The sequence below is a fragment of the Leptidea sinapis genome, chromosome 17 (genome assembly GCF_905404315.1).
Source record: "Leptidea sinapis chromosome 17, ilLepSina1.1, whole genome shotgun sequence".
In the NCBI taxonomy this organism is placed as follows: Eukaryota; Metazoa; Arthropoda; class Insecta; order Lepidoptera; family Pieridae; genus Leptidea; species Leptidea sinapis.
This window is the reverse complement of record NC_066281.1, coordinates 6,941,251-6,969,110: the sequence shown is the minus strand read 5'-3', so window position 1 is coordinate 6,969,110 and position 27,860 is coordinate 6,941,251. Positions and strand designations below refer to the sequence as shown.

At 36.1% G+C, this 27,860-nt stretch overlaps 2 protein-coding genes across 5 annotated transcripts in view; one reads left to right on the top strand and one right to left on the bottom strand.

The window, feature by feature from the left end:
* LOC126969207 (protein FAN-like) overlaps positions 1-5,325 on the top strand; it is a 29,773-nt gene extending 24,448 nt beyond the window's left edge. The window contains exons 13-14 of one of the 2 annotated variants that reach the window (XM_050814533.1): positions 387-512; positions 1,772-5,325. In XM_050814533.1, the coding sequence (XP_050670490.1) occupies positions 387-487 (101 nt within the window). In that variant the 3' untranslated portion in view covers positions 488-512; positions 1,772-5,325. Of the gene's footprint in view, positions 1-386 lie in introns of both variants that reach the window. The other variant, XM_050814532.1, reaches the window with a different exon arrangement.
* LOC126969213 (uncharacterized) overlaps positions 1-26,516 on the bottom strand; it is a 64,686-nt gene extending 38,170 nt beyond the window's left edge. Inside the window, exons 1-2 of one of the 3 annotated variants that reach the window (XM_050814542.1) lie at positions 26,238-26,409; positions 14,236-16,490 (exon numbers count right to left, since the gene is read on the bottom strand). In XM_050814542.1, coding sequence (XP_050670499.1) covers positions 14,313-16,490; positions 26,238-26,285 — 2,226 coding nt within the window. In that variant the 5' untranslated portion in view covers positions 26,286-26,409 and the 3' untranslated portion in view covers positions 14,236-14,312. Of the gene's footprint in view, positions 1-14,235; positions 16,491-18,272; positions 18,785-26,237 lie in introns of those variants that run through there. The other 2 variants (XM_050814543.1, XM_050814547.1) reach the window with 2 other exon arrangements.
* Between the last annotated feature and the right edge of the window lie 1,344 nt (positions 26,517-27,860).

The following is a 27,860-nucleotide window of genomic DNA, read 5'->3' as shown; positions in this document are numbered from 1 at the left end:
AAAACATTTCTATCCAAATCTCTGAAAATTGAAAAGAATTGATATATTTCCAAGATTTTCTAGAGCTGCCAGGCTGTGATTCGATAATTTAAATCAACAACTACTCACAATAACAGCAAAAATCAACAAAAAAGTAAGTAATAACGAAACAGACAAATACGTATCACTTCAACAATACCAACAGGAATGAAATTGTTCACAAAATGGCGGACCAAATGTTGACAACAGCGGTACTGACTGCTTCCCTGTACCACAAAACACGCAACGACACATATAATAGCTCGCTATCGCAATGCAACTCGGAACGGTCCGTTTGTTTACATTATTTATCTGTTCTCACTGGCCTTTAGATTCTTGATTTTGATTGACTGTGGTTATTGTTTCAGATATAATACAGAGTATATTCTATGACGCACCTTCGCAAACAGTGGTGACAGCAAGTGCTGACAAATCTGTCAAAATATGGAGCCTCAGTGAAATGTCGTGACCTAGATGCACCATTTTAGAAATTCGTAAATATCTTTATATAAAACACATACTTTTTAATTCGTAGAAAAATTTTAAGGCATGCTAATTTACAGATTGTCATTGTGTTATGATACGGCGATACTATATTATAAATAAATGTAAAAGACTTGGTGTTCGCGCAATGTAAATCATCGGTGCGCTAGGTGCAAACCGATTTGCGGCGTCACTTGTTACCAAATAAACAAATAAAAACATATATCCACGTAGATTGTGAACCAGACAACTGACCTGGAGGTCCCAGGTTCGAATCTCAGTAAGTACAAACATTTATATAATGAATATGGATGTTTGCTTCCGAGTCTTGGATGTTTATTTATATTATCATATTATCATTTCATTTTATACACATTTTAGCATTAAGCACGGGGAAAAGATGTTCAGGTAGCTAAAATATACATAAAAACTGTTATACCATAAGTTCAATCTTGAGATTGTCGCCGGCAAATGTTAAAATTGATATATGTATATTTTATTAACTGCTTGATATTTTCGTCACACAAAAATAACGGTCTCTGGAATACCATAAGTATAATAAGCTGTATTACATCGAATATGATATGAGAGTCTTAATAGTTTTTAAATGAAATATTAATGTTCTCAAATAAATTCGTCCTTAGAGGCTGAATATGCTTTTCGACACATGGCGGATTGTAAGTTTTTTGATATGGAAGAGATAGAGAAGCGAATGTCCGTGATCCTAAGTGGTCACCGCTCATACCGTCGTCATGCCAGAGGAGTCATAATATCGTTGCTGGTGTTTAAACTCTCACTTGTTCTTTGAATGAAGGTCAGTAAAAATATAGTTTAACCTCGCACTAAATTTCCGATCCAATTCCGGTATGGGAAAATCTTATGGGTTCACGCTACCGACATGCTCATGACCCGAGCACGCGTTAAATAAATAATTAAAAAAAATCATATATAGTGAGATATTTTATGATGGATGAAATCTCGTGAGTTCGCGTCACCGAAATGCTTAGAGCAGTATATCTGTAGCTATACAGCTGACGCATTGTGCAACATTAGTGCTGTGTATATCTTATAAGTGAAATTAAATGGATTTAGTGAAAAATTCAATGTTGATTGTTGAAATAGTGTTTTGTTTGATTAAATATAATAAAAAAAAAAAGTTACAAAAATAAATTAAGATAAATAATGTAATTGTTTTTAAATATTATGAAATTTCAAATTTTTATACAAATATTGGCAGTATCTATAACTGTCATTTTTTTATTTTTATAAGTTCATATATTGAGCATAAAAACACAAAATGCAGACAGATCCAGGTGGAGCTTCAGGCGCCATCTTGAAAATAGTTTTTGGCTGATATCTCGGAAACTGCACTTTACGGCAAAAGTTATTGAGACCATTATTGTAGAGAATAAAATTTCGCATCTTTTCTTTCCTCTATTTTGTTTTGTAAAACTTACCGCTACGATTTATGGCCCATTTAATGAACGAGTTTTTCTATCTCGGCCGATAACTCTTAAGATATTGGATTCATATTTTTGAGTTACAGGACATTAAGTAAACGTTTTAAATTTAGTGCGAGTTTAACCAAAAAAAACGGCTATTTTAACTGGCTTAATTAAATATTATGTTTTTAAAAAAAAATACCCAGTAATCTTGTTTATATGTATGTATCTCGTATCAATGTATTACTGAATACGTTGATAAGAAAAAAAAACCTTCGTCAAAGAGTTCTTCTAAAGTTTAATATTTTTCTATTATAAAAATATGTTCATTATCTATAAAAAATATTGTTGTATTCTTTACTGAGATAATTTATACGTCAAGATAGATCCTCCTGCTATTAGGCAACACATGACAACAGGCCAAGCTTATTACTTTAGTGTGCATTCGACAAGCGTCTTACACGCGCGATATGTATGTCACTTTGTTTTAGTGTGCGTGCGTTGTTGTAAATAGAGGTTAACTGTTGTCAGCAATTTTTTCAACGTGTTCACAGCTATCACATTCTATCTAGACGTATAAATTATCTAAGATATTACTTAAGTTAACTTTAATTACACTTGAATGGTGATAGCTCACTAATTCTTTGGCCCTAGTTGGCCATTGTCGGCTGCGGTAATGTTTTTTTATGACAATAAGGGACGAGACGAGCAGGACGTTCAGCTAATGGTACTTGATACGGCCTGCCCATTAAAAAGCAGTGTCGCTCAGGATTTTTGAAAAACCCAAAAAATCTGGCACTACAATTGTGCTCGTCAACTTGAGTCATAAGATGTTAAATCTCACTTGCCCAGTAATTTCACTAGCTACAGAGCCCTTCAGACCGAAATACAGTAATGTTTACACATAAATTGCTGTTTCACGCCAGAAAAAGGCGCCGTTGAGGTCCCCATGATCTAGTCGGCATCCTGTGGAAATCCTCCCAATGCTTTCGCTTTTCTGTAGAGCCTTATTATTTTCGACTCTTGTAGCTCAATGCATTGGCTTGATCAAGATCCCCTCAAGAGCTCTCGAAATGAAGACGAGGCTTTCAAAAAATGGAGAAATTATTACCGAAGCCGACCAGTTTGAAGAATTGGTGAGCTGTGATCTGTCAAGTGTTGATAAATCATTCTCTAATTTGAAATGCACCAAACTAGTTTGTATAGTTAACACATAGTCTCTAAATTATATTATAGTGAGTGTTATGTATCCATTAAGTAGTTCTTTTAAAGTATACGAGTATTTTCATGGAAGGGAGGACACGATTTCACCTTCGCACGACACGCCACAAGTTAGGATATCATCCTCCACAGTGCGGTTTTCAAGGAGATTTCTTCCTCGTACCACGAAACTGTCGAATGAGCTTCCTTGTGCGGTGTTTCCGGGACGATACGACATGGGTACCTTCAAGAAAAGCGCGTACACCTTCCTTAAAGGCCGGCAACGCTCTTGTGATTCCTCTGGTGTTGATAATGAGAGTATTGGTCACTCGATGTTGTGATGTTAGGTGATCACCGCAGCCCACATTCTACTGCTATAGTCGAGAAATCACAGAAGCGTTGCTGGCCGTTAAGGGAGGTGTACAGGGTGTAATCGTTAACTGTGACGTATATCAAAAAACTAAATATGATATCGAAAGTCTTTATCTAATATTTAGCTTAGTACTAATATTAAAGGGAGCTATTTATTAACCTAACATAGTAATAAAACCATCTTTTAAATGAATTTTATTAATTTCTTAGTTAGTATAATATTTTTAAAAGCGAATATTCGAACTGACGTCCTTGTTGTGCGATACGATGACCTTTCTAATAATCGTATAATACTAAATGTATAGGAGTGGATAATATTGAAAAAAAATTTGAAACTTCACTGTTTTTTGATATTTTTAATAGTTACGAAATAATCACCTGGTCACACTTAACAGTTACAGCCTGTATATGAAGTATATTTAGTAGAAGGTTTATCATCGTCATTTAAACGTTTCCAATTAACCTTAAAGGCAATGTTAACAGAGTAAGTACGACTGTGTGTCAAACTAGGGTGGTACTCTTTATCCGTAGTTGTAATGTCCGTAGAAACCATATAAGGGTATTACTTATTTACGCTCGGTTCGAGATGTGTAAAGCAATTGTATCAAATAATGAGGAAATCTTTTGATATTTAAGATGTCTTCTCAGCCTTTTTGTGGTACTGATGAATTGCTGTGCTTCGCCTAATCTATCGCCATAGAGCTGTTCTAGCGACTTGCGAGGTTGACGTGTCCAACTAAACCGTGTCAAATATAAGTTGGCGTTTCAATGAGGGCACTTCGGGTTATATTATATATATTTTAACTTCTAGAATAGTTCTACAAAGGCTAAATGTCTCTATAAAATGTTGTTACTTAGTATAGCTTCTGTATTGAAACTGTTAATTATAAATTGTGATAAATCATTCGTTCATTTTTTGGCCTCACGTAATTTACGTTATAAGCCGACTTTACAATAGGAGGAGGTTCTCAATTCGTCGGTACGTTTTTTTATGTTTGTTGCGTCAGAACTTTCGACTGGGTCAACCGATTTTGATAATTCTTTTTTTATTGGAAACCTGGTGATTCCCGTGTGGTCGCATTGCAATTTGGTCCGACCACCAATTTGTCAGTGGAAACCATGAGAAAAACATAAAAGTTTTAAATTTGCTATAAGCATGTAAGCCAAGGTAGGTTTGTAACTACACACATAGTTATAGGTGAGATCCAATGAATAATTATCGTTACTAGAATTAGATTAATTAATTAGCCTATTCCTGCTAGACAACCAATGAAAAAAGGCCAGGTTTATGACTTTAGTGTGCCTGACGCAGCTAATTTAACTAGGACGCCGACCAGTCTCGGCGGGCGTACGGCGTGGAACTCAATAGCGGCCGTGTAAATGGTGTGTATGTGTGTGTGCGTCGATTCGGTCGCCTTAGTAGTAAAAGTACTGTATTGTGATAGTACGACGAACTACTGATACGAGTAGCTATATGGGTGCCACTGAGATTGAGTTCAATCGGTACTTGATGACCTGTGACTGAGTTGCTGATATATTTTGGATAGGACAGGAATAGAACACGTGGTCTTATTGTAATTACTCTAACGACAATCGAACATCGTATCTTTTTTTATGTTTATAGTTTATTGTAAGATATTTTTATGTCAAATTGATTCCATCATGGTAGCATTAAAGGCCAACGTCAGTAGAGGTACTTACGTCAGCACCGTGCCTACGAAATAAATGAATTATTGACTGACTTTATTGTGATAATCTGTATGTATTAGTAGGTATATTTTAAGGTAATAAAGATTTATATAGATATTAATTTGTTATTTTTTCTCTGTAATTACATTTCTAATTAGATTTGTAAAAATATCCATATTTTATGTTCACTGGTAAGTAACCTTGGTGATTCAAGAGATTATATTTTAATATCATCATTATGCTGCAGAAGAGGGCTATTCGGGCATAACCTAAATCCTAAAGAACCATCTAGAGAAAAATTTAAAGAAATAAACATTTTAACTGCATCATCTCATTATTACATTCTTCATGTAATGTTTATAATAACATTACCGAATTTGCTAGAAACTGTGATAATCACAATAACCAGGAACAAACAAACTTGTTATGCCTACCTACTGCTCGGTTAAGTCGACTTAGTATTTTTTGCTTAAGGTTACTATAACATACTTAAATGATTTTCTTAATGATATCGCAAACTAGGAAGGGAGCGAACGCCCCCAGGCTGTTTAATTATAAATTTTATAGTAACGATATTTTATTTAAAAAAAAACCCGCTAAGGAACCTTAATACAACGATGATACGTCATGTGGACCTTCGAAAAAAGCTCTTACACTTTTCTAATTAATCATTCGGTTAAACCCAGTGGGAAGCAACTTTTAACAGGATGCTGGATAGATTATGGGTACCACAAAAGCGTCTTTGTTTGCCGTGAAACAGTAATGTGTAAGCATTACTGTGTTTCGGTCTGAAGGACGCTGTGGCTAGTGAAATTACTGGGCAAATGAGGCTTAACATCTTATGTCTCAAGGTGACGAGCGCAATTGTAGTGCCGCTCAGAATTTTTGGGTTTTTCAAGAATCTGGAGAGGCACTGCATTGTAATGGGCAGGGCTTATGAATAACCATCAACTGAACGTCCTGCTCGTCTCGTCCCTTATTTTCATTAAAAAAAATATATATCATTTAGTTCGATATTTTACTTATGTGCAACTTTGGTCAAATTTCATTGCAAATTGACATTTTATTTCAAACTAAACATCATCTTGACACATATTAGAAAAGAGCTAAAATCTAATTTCTTTGTTTTCCAGAGATATCCGAAATTTATATAAAATAATATTATCGAAATCGATTTTATTATTAAACAATAATAACATTTATCCTGCTCGTCTCGTCCCTTATTGTCATGTAAAAACACCAATTTACAAGAAAGGAGTATTGATCTGAATACAATCCAGCCTAATGACTTTGAATTCGAAGTTTCGTATTCACCTGTTGTCTAGTTACAGAAGTGAGTTCTAGTGACAGGCTTCGCCGTCCTCGCTTGAATGCCACTGCTTGTGGCGGCAACATGGGGCGGGTCGTTCCCTTCCCTAAAATTTGGTCGAGGGTTGAACGGGCGCTACTTGTGGTTGTTGGATGATCCTGTTTTCAGAAACTGCTTCATGTTTTTAAGATTAAAGTTTTTATATTTTTACAATCGCTACTAAAATGCTCGCACAATACTGTAGGTACTTATACTTGTGTTTTTGAGTTACATCTACTTGTTTTGACTTACTCGTGTAAAGCATTAAGAATTAGAGGTTAAATTATGAAATTGCCGATTTGTACCTACTTATTCGTTTTTTTTTATAAATTAATATATTTATTTAATCAAAATAATTACCCTTATCATCTATACATTGCTGCTATCTAATTGGAAGCTCATTTATGCCTTTGCAATAGAACTGTGGTTATCTAGATTCGTAAAACTGTGAATGAAAGAATGTGTGTGAAAGCATTTTGTACTGCCTACTGAGAAGAAAACTTTTTATCACGTAGAAAATTGTCCAAATTTCGAAAAAAATTTTAGTCTGATGAGTAGGGTCTGGTGTATATTGCAGGTGACGAATGGTTTCTAATTCCAGGTCCTGTAGTGGTTTCTCGTGCTGTATGAGGTCTTGCGTTATCATGGAGCAATAATGGTGAAGATTGATACATGTTTCACTGCTAGTTTTGTTATCATTGTTCGGAGTTTGGCACAGTAGACATCTGCCGTAATTCCTTGACCAGATCAGAGAAAGCTATAGCGAATAATACCATGCTGAGACTACCAAACAGTTACCATTACCTTTTTAGTGGTAAGCTTTACTTTAGGACACTATTGCGGCGTTTGACCTGGGGTCGGCCATTGCATGAAACACGAATCCACTTTTCGTCGCATGTCACAAGTCGATCCAATATTCCTTCATTTCTGTATCTATTCGAGAAGGCAACAAAAGTTTCAACACGCGTTTCTTTCTGCAGATGAGTCAAATAATGACACACCCATTTTTCATATTTTTTTATTTTATTGATTTGACGCAAATGAGTCAATATTGTTGGTAAGGTAACGCGCTATTTCCTGGGTAGTTTGGGCTCGGATCGGTTTCCACAATCTCTTTGAATTCATTGTTATTCACCTGTCTAGGCGATCTTCCACGTGGTTCGTTCTTTAATTAAAAGTTTCTATCACGATAGCCTTCGCACGGTGCGTTCATTAGAAGTCGGCTCTTTAAACGCAACATTGATTTTGCGAGCTGTTTCTGCCGCGTTAGTTCCGCGTCGGAACTCGTATTAAAAAATAATAGTTAAAATAACTAAAAAAACGCGCATTATATAAAATTCAACTAAAAAATTGAAAATAAATTTTAATAAATTTAAATTGAAAATAGTTTAAAAAATATATTTCATTATAAAATAAGCGTGGGGTGTAGAAGAATTATTATTTTAATAATATCTAAAAGCACCCCATGCTTTTTTTATAACGAAATATATTTTTTTAACACTATTTTCAATTAAAATTTATTTTCTATTTTTTAGTTGAATTTTATAGCGTGTTTTTTAGTTTTTTAAACTATTATTTATTTTTCATTTTTTAGTTAAATTATTTAGATTTAATGAAGGGATTTGAATACTTGCGAATAAAAATATTTGAGTTATATTGAAAGATCACTTAATTCAGCTAGCCGGAGATCACTCAGCTAGCTCTTATAATAATTAGCTCAGTTAAATCACGCATTAATAATTTATAATGGAAACAGATTACTTAAACAGCGCCATCTTTTCATAAATAAAAACAATACTTGATCATTACAGAGTCATTTGTGTACGCGTACGTTCCATTTCATAATTGCCTTAAGAGTTTATTAAAATGCTGCTAGATGGCGTGAAATACATATTCACCGCCAGAAGGCGGCGAATAGAATATATATTCGTTTAAACCTCACACGCTCCATATAGCGTACTTTAATGCTTACGGACTCAAACCGCAACTAGACTTGGTCAGGGATTTCGTTATCGAACATCAGTTAGACCTTTTCTTGATTCAGGAGACGCTCCTGAAACCGAACGTTCGCGATCCGCGAATCGCAAATTACAATCTAGTTAGGAATGATCGTGCCACGCAGCGCGGTGGTGGCACCCTCATATACTTCAGGAGGTCCCTTTACTGTATTCCTATTGACCCTCTAGCGCTCACCAACATTGAGGCGTCCGCCATCCGAGTCAGTATGGCGAATCACCAGCCGATCACTGTAATATCAGCTTACTTACCACCTAGTAAATTAATTCTAGAATCAGATATCAATTCTCTACTCAGCCACGGGGCTGCTGTTATTGTAGGTGGCGATCTTAACGCCAAACACGCCAGCTGGAACAGCAGATTCCCTAACAGAAACGGCAGACTGCTAGACTCACTGACAGACACACTACACTTCTCGGTAATGGCTCCCTACGAGCCAACTCGATACCCACATAACGTAGAACACAGACCCGACATACTTGATGTTGCTTTATTTAAAAATGTAACACTTAATGTAAATTCAATAGAAGTAGTTCACGATCTAGACTCAGACCACCGGCCGGTCATTGTAAACCTAGGCCCGCCCGTTAACTACCAGCCACCCACTAACACAGTGATCGACTGGCAACGGTTGGAGAAGGAACTCGAGACCACAACGTCTGAGCATTGGATTCAATACCTGACGTCATTGACCCGGTTGACGTAGCCCAGAGTGCCATCTCCTGTGTGACATCCCACATCCACAACAAGATGGATGCCTGCACCAAGCAGGTGCCTACAATGCAACCGCATCGGCTAATACTGCCACCAGAAGTCAGAGAGCTGCTCACTGAGAAGCGCAGAGCCACTAGAGCATATGATAGGTATCAAACACTCGAGAATAGGCGACACCTCCGCTATCTACAGCGAGTGGTAAAGGAACGGATTCCGGAACTCCGCGGCGATCGGGATTGGGATTGGGACCGCTTGCTCAGCGACCTGAAGCCGACGCACGTGGCGTTCTGGAAGCTGCCTCGCGCGTTCAAACAGGAACCACCTACAGTAATGCCTCCTTTGGACAGACCGGGACTGCTGCCGGCCCTCGACGAGGACAAGGTGGAGTGCCTTGCCAACAGTCTCGAGAGTCAGTGCACAGTACAGTTACAACGGCCGTATTTCTCGATGTCGCGAAAGCTTTCGACAAGGTATGGCATAACGGCTTAATCTTTAAGCTGTATGAACTGGGTATGCCAGACAGGCTCGTGCGCATCATACGAGTCTACCTTACTGATCAAAGCTTCCGCTATCGAGTAGAAGGCACGTTATCCACGCCCCGACCCATCAGGTCGGGAGTGCCTCAGGGCTCAGTTCTGTCCCCAACCCTCTTCTCACTCTTCACGAGTGACCTCCCGAAGCCTCAGAAAGTGCAAATTGCTCAATATGCGGACGACACGGCTCTTTATTATGGCGCCACTCGGGGGCGCCTCGCGACTTATATAAGAGTGCTTCAGGCCGCCGTTAATGAACTAGGAGACTGGTTCACAAAATGGCGGATTGAAGTCAATCCCTCAGAGTGCAGCGGTACTCTTTGGTAATACTAATAAAATAAAATCTTTGGCCCCTATACCTATTGTTAAATTATATGGGACCCCTATTCCGTGGACATTATAAATATTTAGGTGTTACGTTTAACAGTAACATGAACTTCGCAAAACATATCAGCACGGTTTGCAATAGAGCCCGGTTTGTCCTTAGCCGCCTGTATCCACTTGTGTGCAAGCGAAGCAAACTACCGCTCAGACACAAGGTGACATTGTACAAGACCATCGTACGTCCCATTATGTCGTACGCAAGCATCGTGTTTACCCACGCGCCGCCGAGCCACCTGCGGCGTTGACAAGTGGTTCAGAATAGATTCACGCGCGCGGCTACCGGAGCGCCGTGGTTCGTTCGTAACGTAGATCTCCATCGCGATCTTGAGCTGCCGACCATCGCTCAACATTTCAAGGAGATATCGCGACGCTACTTTGATAAGGTGGCCGAGCACCCTAATATCTTGGTGAGGGAGGCATGTGCTTACACTCCTCTAGACCACAGTCTGAACAAACAGAGGCGACCTCCACACGTACTAGTCGACCCGGACGACTATATAACGATCGCGAACGCGACACCAACACCGACACCAAACCAACCACACCGCCCTCGAAGACGTAGGCGCGGCCGTGTACATCAAACCGCTGCCACTAGTCACTTTGACGATTTCCAGCGGCCACAACCTAATATAATACGATTCACACACTTTGATAGAAGCCCGACGAGATAGTCCTCGTCCTGTAATCGTTTAACACCACTCACATCACAAATCACACACCTACAATAACACTACACACAAATAGTCACACACTTACATACACTCACACATACTTACATACATATATCACCGCACTCGCCGGCGAGTGCGAAATCTCTTCAAACCTAGAGTCCACTGGACTAACAGATATATTAGATCGTTAGTGATCTTCTCTCCATCCAGCCTAGTGAGCAGGCGGTCCGAGGTTCGAGTCTCCTTCCGAGACGCCCCGCGCCTGTGAGCTACGGCCTCCAAGGCCCCCGCCCGGCTTCGCTGTAAAAGCCTTCAGGGCTATCAGCAGTAGGGGGTGTTTACACCCGAGCCCGACATATGGGCCCCGTTTCGGGGTCTTCAATACGTAAATGTATTTTACTCCTCTCGAAAAAAAAAAATATATATTCGCTTACTAAATGAATTAGATACTATAATTTTGTGGAACTGTCTTGACATATCGCGCGGATCCTTTGTAGTTTACAATAAATTACTAGATGGCGTTTATTAGTGATTTATATATTTAAAAATTATAAAAATTGGCAAAAATCTTATTTAGCAAATTGAGTAATGGAATAATCTTATCAAATTTGTGTAGTTTCTTTACCTTAGTTGGCCGATCCTCGAAAGGAAACACGCACTGAACTAATTGTCTTTTGGTTTCGGGTTCGTAGCAATATATGCAGCTTTCATCACCTGTGACGATGTCAAATACAGCATTTGAGTCACCGCCATTGAACTTATCTAACATTTGGCGACAGCAGTCCATGCGAAGGTGTTTCCTTCTGGTCGTCGAATAAAGTATGGGCAATCCATCTGGTACAAAGCTTCCTGACGCCTAAATGTTTATGTAATATTTTTTGAACTTGACTCATACCAATGCCTAGGCTTGCCCGTATCTGCTGATAGGTCACTCTCTTATCTTCCCCTATCATGCGTCGCACAGCACATGTTATCTTCAGTAGTCGCTGTTAAAGGACGTCCCTCACGCAGATCATCATTGATATTGCTACGTCCACGCTTAAACTCGTTAAACCAATTGTAAATAGTGGCATGAGATGGGGCTTCATTGAGAAATGCTAATCGCAGCCTATCCTATTCTATGATGTTCGACTTATAGAGGTTCTAGTGTATAATCTATATATAAGAGATTTCCACCGGTAATTGACTCATCACAAAATCTCAGAAACTACAAAGCCTACAAACTTGGAATTTAGAAGGTAGGTTTTTCTAGGACGTAGGTGTCAGCTAAGAAACGGATTTGAGACACTCCTCCCCTAAGGGGGTGAAAGGGGAGGTCGAAGGTTGTATGAAAGTCCTATGTTTTTAATGTTAGAGACGTTGAAGTTGGCATTTAGGTTATAGCTTTAAATAATAAAAATCTGTCTAAGTCATTTTGGAAATTCCCTTTTAGGGGTGGTAAAATAGGGAAGTAAAATTTGTATACAAAAGTTGTAACTATAGTTATTTTAACTTGAAATTTGAAATGTAGGTTCTTCATAGGGAGCAATTGCAAGAAAAAAGGATGCTATGAAAATCCCCCACCCCAAACAGGGTGAAATGGGGGTTGGAGTTTTTGAGTGTACTATGGCCCATAAGAAAGGCATTGAAGCTCTAAATAGGACTCTCCAAGATACATGGAATTGTAACCGACTTAAGGGCGGAGTCACGGTACGATTGGCTGGTGACCTCCGACAGACGTCGCCTGTTGTCTCACGAGGGACACTATTTTGTCCTTAAAAGTAAATATGGGTGTCTTTCTTCAACATAATTTAAAGGCGGAGGAGTTCTCCAATTTATTGCTAGACGTTGGTGATGGAAACATTTTGGAGGAGGCATGTAAAATAAACATTCCCAGTAGTCTTGTAAAGTTGTGAGAGATCTGATTAGCCTAACGGACAGAATCAACCCCGATATTGTTCAATCTGAAGTAAATTGCGATGCATGGCTGAGAGAGAGCTATTCTATCTCCAAGAAACGACTCAGCCAACAGAATTAATAATTTTTTAGTTAGTTCAAATAAAATATGAATCTTTAGACACTGTATTGGAGGTCGATGATGTTGTGCATTATCGTGTAGTTTGTTTACACTCTTGAGCCACCAGGAATACCACCACACATCCAATACCTCGAAGCTGGCGCTCCAATTATTTTAATGCCCAATCAAAAACCTCCAAAACTTTGCATTGGTTCCATGACCAACAAGAGGCTCTATCTAGATTCTAGACATATAATTTATATAAGTTTTAATCCTTGCAAACCTTGCTTGATGTGCAGAGGACTGTCGTATTGACTATTGTCATCTAGGTAAATTTATTAATTACTATTAAGCTTTTCCGTATATTACATACCTACATCCTGCCATAGTGAGTTTATCTATATTATCGTTGACCTTGAACCAATTTTAATGCTGCTGGCTACCTACATGGTTTCTCTCATGGAGATCTATAAAGCGTACGTACACTGCTCACACTATACTTACGTAATGTTGACTGTTGCATTGGGCTGTCTTAGCTGAAGCTCAAGATAATTTCAGGCTTCAAATGACAATAAAAGGGACCTTCAAGAAAAAAGCATACTCTCACCTTAAAGGCCGGCATCGCATTTCTTGACACACCTGATGTTGCGGATGTCCATGGGCGGTTGCCTCACCTATCACCATCCCGTGAGCCTCTTGCCCGTTTGCACAAAGCAAAGATTCAACCTCACTCTTTATCTTGCGTACAATGGCTGTTTTTTCGATATGACGAGTGACGACCCCCTTTAACAATGTATAGAATAACTAGCTGAACCGGCAAACGTTGTTTTGCCATATAAATTGTATTGATCTTGTGCTTGCTAGTTGATAAGAGATGGCGCTAGTTGTATTCATTAGTAACAATCACACTTCTTTTATATTTTGTATAATTCACAATATAGTTTTATAAATTATAGCCCATTTGTTATTCTGGTGTGTAAGCTATATTATTGTAAAGTTTCATCAAAATCTATTCAGTAGATTTTACGCTAAAGAAGTTCAAACATACATACAGACATACAAACTTTCACATTTATTATATTAGTAGGATAGAAATATACGACAAGCGCCTGAGTATCTCATCTGATAGTGTTTCAAACTATACTTATAGTCATAATTAGTATATTTTATTTCTTGCGTGTTCTATCAAAGCTACTTATAAAGAGCGGAATTTATTAATTATTATTAATAATACATGTATATTATTTTAAGTCTAATTGTATTAACTTTTAAATGTGCCTATTGCTTATCAATCGATACTTTATCTCTCAGATAAAGGTTGACTTAGGTAAATAAATATAAGTACATGCAGAAGAATCAAACAAAATGACATAATACAATAAATATAATTAAAAACTTAATAACATATTTATTAATTGAAACTTTTAAATACAACAATTATTTAAACTACACAGTAACAGACTCTACCATTGTTTTTTTAATGAGCTCTCCAAAGTTTTCTGTTGGTTCAGCAGTGTCACTTTCAGGTGGAGCATCAAGAGCATCAGATGTTTCCGTTGCATCTTGTGTTGTTTGTTCCGAGTTATTATCCAGATTTAACAGGGTATTGTGACTAAACCAATTCTCATCAATTGGTTGTAACTTATTACTAGCTTGATATGGCATTGTCAATGGTGTGTGATAGTTATGTTCCAATCTGTTTGCCGCTGCACTTTCATTATTCTTATACATATCGTAAGGGTTTTGTGCTATATTTTGGTAATGTATACTGTGGCCCGGTACCGCTGTATTAACTTTTTGCATATAGTCTGTAGAATACATGTGACCATAAGAATTGAACATTGATATGTGTGAACTCTGGGCGAATTCTTCAAAACTAGACGCTGAATAGCTTTGTGTTACTTTCGAGCTATTCTCGGAATGTTGTTGATCATAAGAATGATTTAGATCACATGGATAACTTTGTATATTATTTTGTATTGAATTGTTGTAAGCTGTGTTTGAAATAGGAAAAGGTGGTCCTTTTCCTTGTAGAATACTATTAGTGTAGGTATTATGATCATGGTGTTGTGATTTTTCTTCAAAGTTTAATGTGTTTAGATCATTACCCATTCTTTGATTGATATGCCCATCATTTATGTTGAGAGGTGTGGAACTGTTACTCAAATTACAATGTATATTACTAAAGCCTGAAATGATGTGTGTATCTGTAATTTGCAATGAGTGTTGATTGTGTAATGTTTTGTTTTCAATATTTTGACTGCAAGTGGTTTCAAATGGGTTAGGTAAGCATACAGGTGAAGTAGTTGTGCTGTGAAGTTCCGCCCATTGTCTTTTAGCAGCCTCTCTGCTTTCTTCGTTTTTCTTCTCTAGACCCAATCTCATAAGTGTATTAATGAAATGTGTTCGTACTCTTATTGGGTTGAATTCAATACGCCCTGTCGTATTACAGCAGCCATCTCTTGTACAACCACATGGAAAGTTAAGTCTATCAACCTGACACTTAATACCTGCAAGGCTACACGAACATGTTTGTGGATTACAGGCACCTTTACAAGCACAACCGCAAAACTCTCTAGATGTTCTAATGTCTCTGCACTCATCTTTTTCAAACCCTTCAATTTTTCTTACACCAGCTACTCGTAATAGAGCTCTTCTTTGCTTTGTAGGTACTGGTTGAAGAAAGTAATAACTGTCTAGGTCCAGTTCTGACTCAGAAATGTCACTTGCTTCTTCTTCAGTATCACTTTCTTCACTAGAGGAAAGAGAGACACCCTGTCCGGAATGGCGCTCTAATTTTATTTGTTGCAGTATTTGTCTATGCAACCTTCTTTGTTCCAAAGCATGTTCAGTTAGTGTAAAATGTTGTATATGACTGTGTTTCCATTCCATTCCTAAAGTGGACCCACCTTGGGATGGCACACAGGTAAAGCCTTGGGCTCTTGGAAAATAATATACAGTAACATTATCAAACTTAATATTTTCTTTTCTTTTTTTAAGAAGTGGTTCTTCAATGCATTCATCATCACATTTCCTTTTAAGGCTACTTTTGTGAGGTCTCTTAACATCAATATTTTCATTATGGCCACTATTTTCGTCATTCTTTTTGTCAGATATGGGGTTTTCATAATTAGGCATGTTACAGGCTAGGCTAGGTCCTGCATCACATGAACTTGGTTCAGGTAAATGGTAATTTATGTGTTCAACAGTCTCTGACCCAATACCAGAATCACTTCCATCAGATCGATCTTGTACATCTTCTTCTCTATCATTTAGAGAACCATCAGAAGGAAGGCTACCAAGCGCGGAATCTTCACTGTCTGCTGATGCAGTATCTGTTTTGATATCATCTATGTCACTTAAAGTGTCATTATCATCCGCTTTAACAGCATAATCTTCTTTGCTGTCACTTCTCTCACAAAACTGATAGATATCACTGTTGACATTGTTATGTTCATCATTACAACTAACTTCACTATTTCCATCACTGTCACATTTTTCGTCTTTTATCACAAGAAGGCCATCCTCTTTTTCCTTCTGCATTGTTTGTGTTTGATCACTGTCTAAGTTTTGTTTTGCATCCGGATTGTGATCCAAAGCCAAATTATTGTGGTCCATTGTTAACTGTAAATTAAAAAAAATAATAATTAGTTAACTTTCACTATATTGCAAAAAAATTGCTTGTATTGGGGTTTGCCATGTTTGCCAAAAAAGATTACCTAGTGCAGTTTAAAATCTGGATTTAAATGAAAATATTTAATGGTTAAATGGTGTCAATACCGTTTATAACAGTCCATTCATAATAATATTATACCTAGATAATTAATTATAAGTCTAGATAGAGTCTGTTGCTGTTAGACGACCGATAAAAACAGGTCAGGAGCCCTATTACCAAAATCGAAACACGAAGTTTCGGTTGACGGATCGTACATTTTCCTATTATGGAAGTGTTTCGGATACGAAGTTCGCGATTAGACATTTTGTCTTTCGTTTACCTTATTCACTTGACATTTACTTTTTCGTTGTTTGACATTATTATGATCAAGACTACAACTTTTTATATTTATTTCTATGTTTCCGAAACGAAATCCGTCCGCACTATTCGGATCCGAAGTACTTTGGTAATACGATTTAATTCGAACTTCGTCGTTCTTTCGTTTCGGACCGAAACTTCAGCTTTCGATTTTGGTAATAGACCTCCAGGACTAATATTCCTGTTAGTGTGCGTGACAAGGTACGTCTCACACTCGCGATTTGTATGACACTTTGTGTTAGTGTGAGTCCATTGATCAAAATAGAGGTTAGTTCTAAGCTAAATTTTTTTGACGTTTTTACAGCTGTCATAGTCTTTCTAGCTTATAAAATATGATCTAAAATATTATGATATAATGTCCGTGTATGTTTTACCCGGTTAAATTATGTCTGGACCAGACGTCGATGACGTCACATCGTCACTTTGCTACGGTGTGCAAAACAAGCATCACTAAGATATTATTATTAATAAATAAACAACGATTTTTTTGGTAATATAGTATTTATAAAGATGTTGTGTTGTGACGATGATTATTATTATAATGATGAAAAATCAATGAAAGAATAGTGGTTACGTAAAAAAAGTATTTATTTTTAGGCATTACTATTCAACACGTAAGGGGGCGTCCATAAATTACGTGAGGTGTTTTTTTGAATTTTCTGTCAACGGTTCTCGTGTTTTACATACAAACATTCTCTTTTATATAATAGATTCCTGTATTTGATTTCGAGTTTGGCCTTCACTTTTGTGTCCCTATTTCTCATACCATTTTCAAGGTGTTGCCTTTAATCTCGTTAGTATTTGATGGAAGTTTTTGAGAGGTCGTGAATTGTCCTCGTCATAGACATGAGGAACAGAAAAATATTAAACGGATTCAGTGGTATTCGAACCCGCTAGCTATTCCTCGATAGATAGACATTATACCACAGCGCGGATACGAAAATATTTTAATTACTACTGACCTCTTTTTTATGAAAATTAGGGACGAGACGAACAGGACGTTCAGCTGATGGTAATTGATACACCCTGCCCATTTCAATGCAGTGCCGCTCAGGATTATTGAAAAACACAAAAATTCTGAGCGGCACTACAACTTCGCTCGTCACCTTGATACATAAGATATTAAGTCTAATTTGCCCAGAAATTTCAATAGCTACGGCGCCCTTCAGACCGAAACACAGTAATGCTTACACATTACTGCTTCACGGCAGAAATAGGCACCGTTGTGGCACCCATATTATCTAGCCGGCATCCTGTGCAAAGGAGCCTCCCACTGGTATCCTATAGTTAGTTATCGAGAAATATCGAAATACCACGGTCAGTTTGACAAGCAACATTACAAATCAAACAAAATGATTATTCAAAACCGGTACCTGTTATAAAACGCTATGGCCTCGACTTCACCGGCACACATTCGCTTGCCACCATATCTTCCAATCCATGATGATCATACAACCCACTCTCTCTATGTTGCTAACTCTAAAACGTATCACCACTCAACACTGATGTGATATTTAGTCAACTTTTAAATCATACGTCAATACAAGTTACACAAAGTTCACTCCTATTTCTATCACGTTAAGGTTCACAAAGATGTACATACACACTGCTCCCTATTTATTTATTTTCAACCTTACTCTGATAAAGACGATCCACAAATACACTTTTATACATATTACTTTTATCTAATTACTGAACTGATACTACGCTTTTATATTTCGAACTGAAGTTATTCACTACGATAAAGTTTATTTTAATTGTATAGCAACAGCGACAGTAGCTCGACTTTACTGCAGTGAACTCTGTAGTCTGTATTCCTACCTCGAGTAATTGTGTTCGTCGACTCAACCGACGCAGGCAAGTTTTAACACGTCTTTATCTGGAGAGCCAGTTTGCGCGGCAAGTTAAGCGTGTCTGGCCGAGTTTTCAAACTGGTTGGGTTATAGTTGCGTTGTTCGTATGACGTTGCTCCCCCCGCGGGCCCTCGCGCGCGCCGCTCCCCGTCCTTGCGACCCTCCTCACCCCGCACACCCGTCGGCGTCGTCCGTTGTTCGCGCAAGCGCAGACCGTTTCTTGATAATAATACTTATTTCTTAAATTAAATTTTCATGCTTATATTGTCGTATGTTTATTCTGCTGCAGACATTTTATTATAATATTAGTATTAAGATAATCTAGTTATACTACGATTGATATATTTATATAAGATTGGTAACCTTAGCGTGCTTTAAGCCTACAAATAACAAAGTTCCCACCCAGCTACAGGCTCAGACATTATACCTACTTACATTGCATGATTCCAGTCACTACATTCTGTAATATTCTTTAGTCACTATGGAATATAGATAGAATAGATAAATGAACAATTCATTGCGTTGTTATTGATTGTACAATATATAAATAATACATTCATCAAAATACTAAGTTAGTAATAATGCAAATTGATACTTGCTTCGTATGGAGGTATCTATTGATAAATGATGTAACTAGGTGAAAGAATTCTCCTTCACAATCACTTTGAACAAAATTAACGGAATAAAAATTTATTAAGTGCCATTTTTTCTATGTTGCATTATGTACTAATAATCTTATATAATTTATACATCTAGACAGAGCCTCTAAAGGCCAGGTTTATTACTTAAGTGTGCGTGACAAGCTACATTCTACACTCGGGATTCGTAGGCAATGATATTATAGTATTAAAACGTAGGTATGTCATTTTGTGTTAGTGTGCGTGCATTGGTCGAAATTAGAGGGTAACTGTCAAACTCAATTTTTCGACGTTTTCACACCTGTCACAGTCTAAATGATCCAAGCTAATAATTTATGTACTAAAAACTATTGGGCTCCACTGATCGCTTTTGACACCCCCGTTAGTCAAAATTATAAATTTTACTTAGAGCCGGAGAACGCCGGAGGTCGTGGGTTCGAGTCCCGCATCGTTCATAAAATTTTGTTTTTCAAATTATAGTTTGTAGTACTCTTAGTGTAAGCAATTGATTGTTTTGTGTTGTGTAACTCTTAATACCACATTGTTAACATCTAGTGGTTCATCCATTTCATATTTCCATAAATTTTTTATTATTTTTAAAACGATCGTGTCTCCTGCCCGTGTATACATGCCAAGTTAAGCATATGGAATTATAGTTAAAAATTAGAAAAAACTTCATGTTCATGTTTGAGTCTGAATAGCTTTTGATCCCAATCACCTAGAAATGCAAACTTTACGGTTTTCTCATCAAGACCTATAAGAAATGACATCAAAAAGAATTCTAAAGGAATCAATTTTGAGAAAATAAATGCCTTTTATGCCTTTTAGCCTTTTTATGCCTTTTAAGGCGAAGAGTAAGCAGAAAACACGCAAACATGGTGTTTTTAGACAAGTTTTGTGGTGAAAGTATAGCATTTCGAGTTATGAACACTACTTAATCTTGTTACACATATCCTTAAGTCTTATTTGTAGTTTGCTAATGCTTGCTGTTGGTTAAAGTTAACACTGCCGAGCCTTTTTGAACTACCACATTTCTTTGAAGTTAAACAAGTTTTTTGGCATGGCGTGATGCATTTTTTTGGTACTTCTCTCAGAAAAGTTATTCTTATAGCTTGTACTTTTTTTGTGTAGGTTCATTTATTCAGATTAGTAGTGAATAACGAGGATTGTAAGCATATAAACTGTTATCCACGCAAGAATTTTGAAAATATTGGCTTTGTTACATAGATGGCGGGCCGGCAGCCGTGAACTCATATCGCTCAAGGTCGCTGGCATTTAGTGTCGCCTTAACGATATATTATACATATATAGAAAGTCCGAATTGACGCATTTTGGAAAAGTCAAAATTCTTATATCAAGTAACAATCGAAGTGTTAACATCATAATATTTATAAACTACACGGCTAAAATATCTCTGGACCTCGCTGGACCACAAAAAAAAACAAAAACCGTGAGGCCTCCTCCCTTACCTCTTTCACCTCTTTCACCCCCAGTGATGGCATGAAGACAGCTTCATGCCATCACTGCTTTGTTTGTGACGTTTTCATTGTGACGTTTTGACTTCTTTTGTTAATAGTTCTGTAGTTTCTGTTGTCTCTATCTCAGTTCTGTCAGAAAATCAAATACTTTTTGTACCTTATTAACAGATTCTTACACTGATGTTTCATTGTTATAATGATATTAATAATCAGTGTCACTACACAACAACTTTACTTCAAGCAATAATACAGAAAATTAATTGTAGTTAGTTAGTAGTAGTATTTATTAATATTATTTATACATCTTAATATATATATTTCTTTTGTGCGTCTGTTGTAACTGAACTCCTCCTAAACGGCTGGACCGATTTCAATGAAACTTTCTTTGTGTCTTCAGGTGGATTCGAGAATGGTTCAGATTCAAAATTGAACTACCTCCTAAGCTGCTGGAGCGATTTTAATGATTGTTTTTGTGTGTTCCAGTGAATTTGAGATTGGTTTAGATTCTCAATTCCGTCCATATAACATTATTCTCCTGCTAATGTTTTGTATGTAAGTGAACTCCTCCTAACGGCTGGACCGATTTTTCAAATTTAAGACGTGTATACAGGACAACGTCTGTCGGGTCCATTAGTTTATATATATATAATTATATAATATTTTTTTTGATGCTTTTTATGCACACCGTAACAAAGTGACGTTGTGACGTCATTGACGTTTGGTCCAGAGATAATGTAACCGGGTAGTAATATGATAAGTTAATATTTACTTTGTATATTATCCACCATATAAAGGTCAACACAATTAAAAACGAAATAACAATATTATAAGAATAATTAATGGTATTGACCAAACAGTTAGATAACTTGTTTACAATTTAACAGAATAACAAACTTTTTTGAGTCAAATTTTAATTTGTATTAATTTAAAACCTCATTTTGTAATGTGCTTTGGAAAGTCGTAGTAAAATCTCACAATAACGTGTAACACTTTTTGACTTTACTGAGTCGGAACTATTTATACCGAATATATAATACGTGGATAATTTTGTAGATCCCTACATCTTTTTCAATAAGTTAATTTAAACAATTTGTTGTTTCTAGAGGATATTCCTCACTTCTGGGGTTAAATAAAAAAAAATTAACCAAATTTATATACGGTGCGGCAGATATCGCGCCTCGGGATACGCCCCAGCTTGATCCGTCAATCGTGTTTGTCTTGTTCAACTCTCAGGATCTACTTTACAGTTGATAACCTGCTTAGCCCCAAATTGCATATTAGGAAGTCGAATGAAGAAGAATGACTTAGCCCCCCTACATACACATAGTCGGCCCCCTCCTTAACGTGTGACGTAATTTATGAACGACAACTTAGCTGAGGTAGTAAGGTAGGTGGGTAAGTGCGCTGGGAAACGGGTCATATCCCGAGTTGTGATCTTATATTGTACCATCTTCGGAATCCTCAGAATACAGAGTTTGTTCTGTGTTCTTCATTCATACAATTTAAATATACTAGACGAGCATCTGTAACGAAAATACAGCAAAATACAAAGCGAATCTATTGTGACTGTAATCGATTTTGGTTAATGTCTTTGAATTAATGTTACCAAAAAGTTAAAAAAGCTTCATGGCGCCGTTGAGCTTTGGTTTGACCCTTGATATATTTAATAAGAACAGATGAACAATAACTCAACCAATAATATTATTATATGTCCTCGGTTTTCAAATTCATATTATATATGTTTTTGCGACGCTTTATAAGGTTGGCAACGCACTTGAGACAGAGACAAAGAGATTTGTTAAGTAAGAAACGGTAACTAATCAGAGATAGGTATACATAATATTATAATTGTTTTGTATATATATATATGCATGTGGCAGCATTGGAACACCAACGAATGGTTTCACAGGTAAATATAGATGAAGTCACGGGTAACAGCGAGTCTTCTATAAAAAAACTAGCTGACCCAGCAAACGTTGTGTTGCCGGTATTAAAATCGCGATACAAAAGTAACTGTTGATCGTAGATGGGTGAAGTTGAAGTATGTATTTTTAATGCTGACTCATAATCAAACAAATTAAAAAAAAAATGTAAAAAAAAATAAAAATTCGTGTGGACCACCCTTAACATTTAGGGGGATGAAAAATAGATGTTGTCCGATTCTCAGACCTACCCAATATGCACTCAAAATTTAATGAGAATCGGTCAAGCCGTTTCGGAGGAGTTCAAAGTTTAACACAATGACAGGAGAATTTTATATATTAGATATAACTTGAAAGATTGTCTAAAATAATCTAACTAAATATATGACGCGGAAATGCTGCCAGTATGTTGGTACACTTCACCGTAATTATAGTTTTCATTATTATTATTTTTTGTAATCATTGTATTGCAAGTATAGTGAGAAGCACTGTTTTGTTTGAATAAATAGATCCATCTATATGAACATTGACATTAACTGTACGTTGGTTCATGAATACTCCGTGATTTACACCATAGTAATAGTATCAGGAGCCGATAGTAATGTAATGTATTTATTTATTATTTTAAAAATATTGTGGAATGGTCATTTTTAGATTTAAGTTTTCTATTTTATTGTTTTATTGCACCTTTGTACTTAGCCGTAAGTATTGTTTTCAAAAGGTTGTAAATAAAGGGATTGAGAAAAATTCCCAAATAACAGATATGTTTAGTTAAGATATTTTAGAAAGCGTGGGAACGTAAGTATATTTTTGTCTCGTGGCATAAATGTACATTATAAGTACTGAGAGTGTAAGAACGAAGTACAATAGCAGATAGCCAGGTTTTCCCAGTTTCCTGGATTCCCCCCCCCCCCCACAAACCTCATGTATTAGTTTTTTAAGCATAATAAAGTTTTATCCCTCAATACGTAGATAGGGTAGTTTTCTGATACCTACATATATAAGGCTTAATTGTAAATTGCTTTAATAAGTAGATTTAAGTAATTTTGTATATATACTTTAAGATCAAATATAGAAATTTGGAATTTGATTTTTTTTTTTAAGAACGAAGTATGACTGATGCGGGGGTGAGAACCCAGGTAGTAAGTAAGATATAATTGTATGGGACTCAAGCGGGCAGTTCCTACTTAACTTCGATGTACGACAGACCTCTGTCCTGTAACTCTGTCAATTTTTTCTAATAAATATACTTAATTTAAATTAACCGCCCCGTTATTCCTTAATTACATAATCTTAATAAACATTTAGTATCCTATCCAATAAATTCCGATACTTACTACAATATAGATACAGGAAAATACACACACGAAAAAAATTAAGCGTTTTAATTAAGTATATATAAGTATTTTAGTTAGCCTAATAACCTACGCTTTAAAAAGTATAAAAAATAGTTTCAATCAGTAATTTGTATCGTTATATATCGAACACTTCTTATCTATAGAATATTTACAACTTTTTATACAATATTTTTTTTTAGATTTATCAACACTAATTGATTTAAAAATTACAAACATATTCTTCGTAAGTCAGTTGGTTTGTCAACAACCGAAAATAGAAACAGTTGGTAGAAAAAGTCTATTGTTTATTTTCTTATAGTGTATTTTGAGATTAGTTATCATACGAAAAGTGTTAGGGTATGCCTATGGTTATACTAATTATACCACATCAGTACAAATAAAAGAAATTGTTTTCTAAACAGGTAGGTTTGTTAGCACCAAGATTCGCACTTAATTATTTAAGGTCATGCCGTCTAGAACAACCGAATGCGAAGTGAACAAATCCTTTTTAAACGCTTTATATTAGCTTCACCTGTATGTTTGTAACCGACTTCTTTGGGCGCAATTTTGACCCACTTTAAACGGCTAGATTTCGTTCAAACTTTGTAGATTTATCGAGGAGCGATGAAATTACACTAATTTGACTAAAAAATTTAAAATAAATAATAGTTATGGGGTGCTTTTTAAGATATTATTAAAATAATAATGACTACACACCACGTTTTTTTTTACAGTAAAATATATTTTTTTTACACTATTTTCAATTTAATTTAATTTTATATTTTTTAGTTGAATTTTATATAAAGCGTGCTTTTTAGTTTTTTTTTAACTATTATTTATTAATATAACATGACTCTTGTACCATGTGTTTAGGCTATAAGAATGCTCTGGTAAAATTATAAAGGCCTGTTATGCGTAAAGGCACTGGGGTGACTCAAAGGCAATCGGTTATCGAACCCCCACCCGCGCAATAGACAAAAAATTAAAATAGACGAATCATTTTCATTTGGATTCACTGACGTCAATTTCTCTTGAAACTATTGTCTATTGTAGATAATTAATAGGAAGTTACGTATAATAATAATAATAATAACAATATTAACACACTTTTTACACAAATTATGTAGCCCCAAGTTAAGCATATATAGCCTGTGTTATGGGTTACAAGACAATGATATATTTAATACAATATACTTACTTAAGCATACATAAATTCATATAAACATACATGAATACATTTAAACATCCATGACTCGGAAACAAACATCCAAATTCATCATATAAATGCTTGCACCTACCGGGATTCGAACCCGGGACCTCTAGCTTAGGATCGCTAAACTACTCGGCTATACAGGTCGTCAACGTATAATTTAGATGTCTTATTATCAAACGCAATGAAAAGTAACTCAGCATTTAAAATTACTTCTCCCTATCATGTAATTCTGTAGTGACAAAGGTAAGATAAAGACAATAAAGTTTTAATTTTGGAATAACTTTACACTGCGATTATTAATAACACAATTGACGTACAATAAAGAGGAGGACAACATCTATATTACTTATATATTTTATTATTATCAGTAGAATGGTAACAAGATTTCTGACTTTGTGACTAAACTATGTAATTTATCTGAGATGATGTTTGGAATAATAAATACCCTTTTATGAGGCGGACAAACAAGCGAACGGGTCACCTAATGTTAAGTGATGCAGCACCAGAGGAACAACAGGAGCGTTGCCGGCCTTTAAAAAAGGTACAGGTCTGTTTTTAAAGCTAGGTATAGAAAAGCCAAATGTGGCTCTAAAGTATAATATGCTGTATCGTTCCGGAAACAACGCACAAGGAAGCTGATTCCACAGCTTGGCTATACATGGACAAAAGTTCAAATGGTGGGGATGATATTCTATTTGTGGCGGGTCATGCGAAGGTGGAATTCGGCGGCAGGTAATGGGTCAAACAGTCCTTCGAAACACTCCCCGTGATAGATACAGTATAAATGAAAATAATATATTATAATAATATCCCCTTTATAACAATATTATAAATATATATCTTGTCGCGGATGACAGTCTCCATTTTGAAAAACAAAAACATTAACTTTTATCGTACCTTCATCACCTTTAACAGGAAGTATCCATTCATCACAGACACTAACATAAAACATATACACTATTCACCCACTGATGTCTATTATTAGGTAATTAATTGCGTTTTTAATGGACTATCAGCCTCATAAACCATTAAGGCTTTACCACAACTGAACGAAACAGATCACCTAATATTAGAAGTCAGCTTAGATAAAAAAGAGTTTATTTGGTAATATTTTACAAATTATGTTTAGCGTCTTTTGTTGCGTTATAGTCAGTAATGACGAAAGCAGACGGCAAATGTCGGACGCTAACAGTAGCAGTTCAAGTGTGCATTTACATTTGTAGAGCGACGTAAATCCGTTATAAAAATAGCTTTTCGTTACTCAAGGTGAGCGAGTTTTATGAACTACATATTTCATGTCATTACTCATGTATCGTTTTTAGAAATACGCAGTTCTGTCAATATTCTACTAATATTATAAATGTTTAAAAGTTTGTATGTCTGGATGTATGTTTGAACTTCTTTAACGCAAAATCTTCTGAATATTTTTTTATGAAACTTTACAATAATATAGCTTACACACCAGAATAACAAATAGGCTATAATTTATAAAACTATAGTGTGAATTATACAAAATATAAAAGAAGTGTGATTATTACTCATGAATACAACTAGCGCCATCTCTTATCAACTACCAAGCAAAAGATCAATACAATTTATATGGCAAAACAACGTTTGCCGGGTCACCTAGTTCTACATATATTTAAATTAAAATGTCTTTTTTAAGACGCAATTACGCAAAAACCGCTGGATGTAAGCTGGATGGGACTATCACCATTCATTGGATTCCATTGACCTTTTGCCTTTTTTCCATTTATATCTGGGTACATTTGTGGCCGGACTAAGTTTATTGATAATTGCTCGGCCATTAACGATGATAGCCAATAATATTTTTAACCGACTTTAAAAAAGGAGGAGGTTCTCAATTCGTCGGTATGTTCTTTGTTTTATGTTTCTTACCTCAAAACTTTCGACTGGGTGAACCGATTTTGATAATTCTTTTTTTATTTGAAAGCTGGTGCTTCCCGTGTGGTCCCATTATAATTTGGTCCAGATCCAAGGGCTGGCATCCAAGAGAAAACTATAAAAGTCTTAAATTTTACTTACATTTATTGCTGCATTGAAAAATTTAGTATATCTACACATATTTAGAGAAATTGTTAGTTAGTGTACTTCAAATTCACTAAAAATCATAAAATAAAAAAAAATCTAACATAAAACAACCGACTTCAAAAACACTATTCCAAAATAATAGATATAATGTGCACTAAAAAGTATAAAAATAATAATTGCGTACTTTTATACAATCTAATTAATTAATCTAATTCTAGTTACGATTATTGTAATTTTGGAGTCGATAATAAAAATATAAACTATATTTACAATACTTAATATGGTTACATCTAAAGACTATCATTACGGGGAAGCGTGCCAAGAATACTGGCAGCAATTCCGCGTTAGAAAACTGGGCTGATCCGTTGACCGATATAGCTGCCAGCGCTTGGGTTTCCAGTAGCACTATTGAGGCGCTTAGACAATTTTCCACGGAACTGGGCTCCACGGCACAAAGATGATGACCCA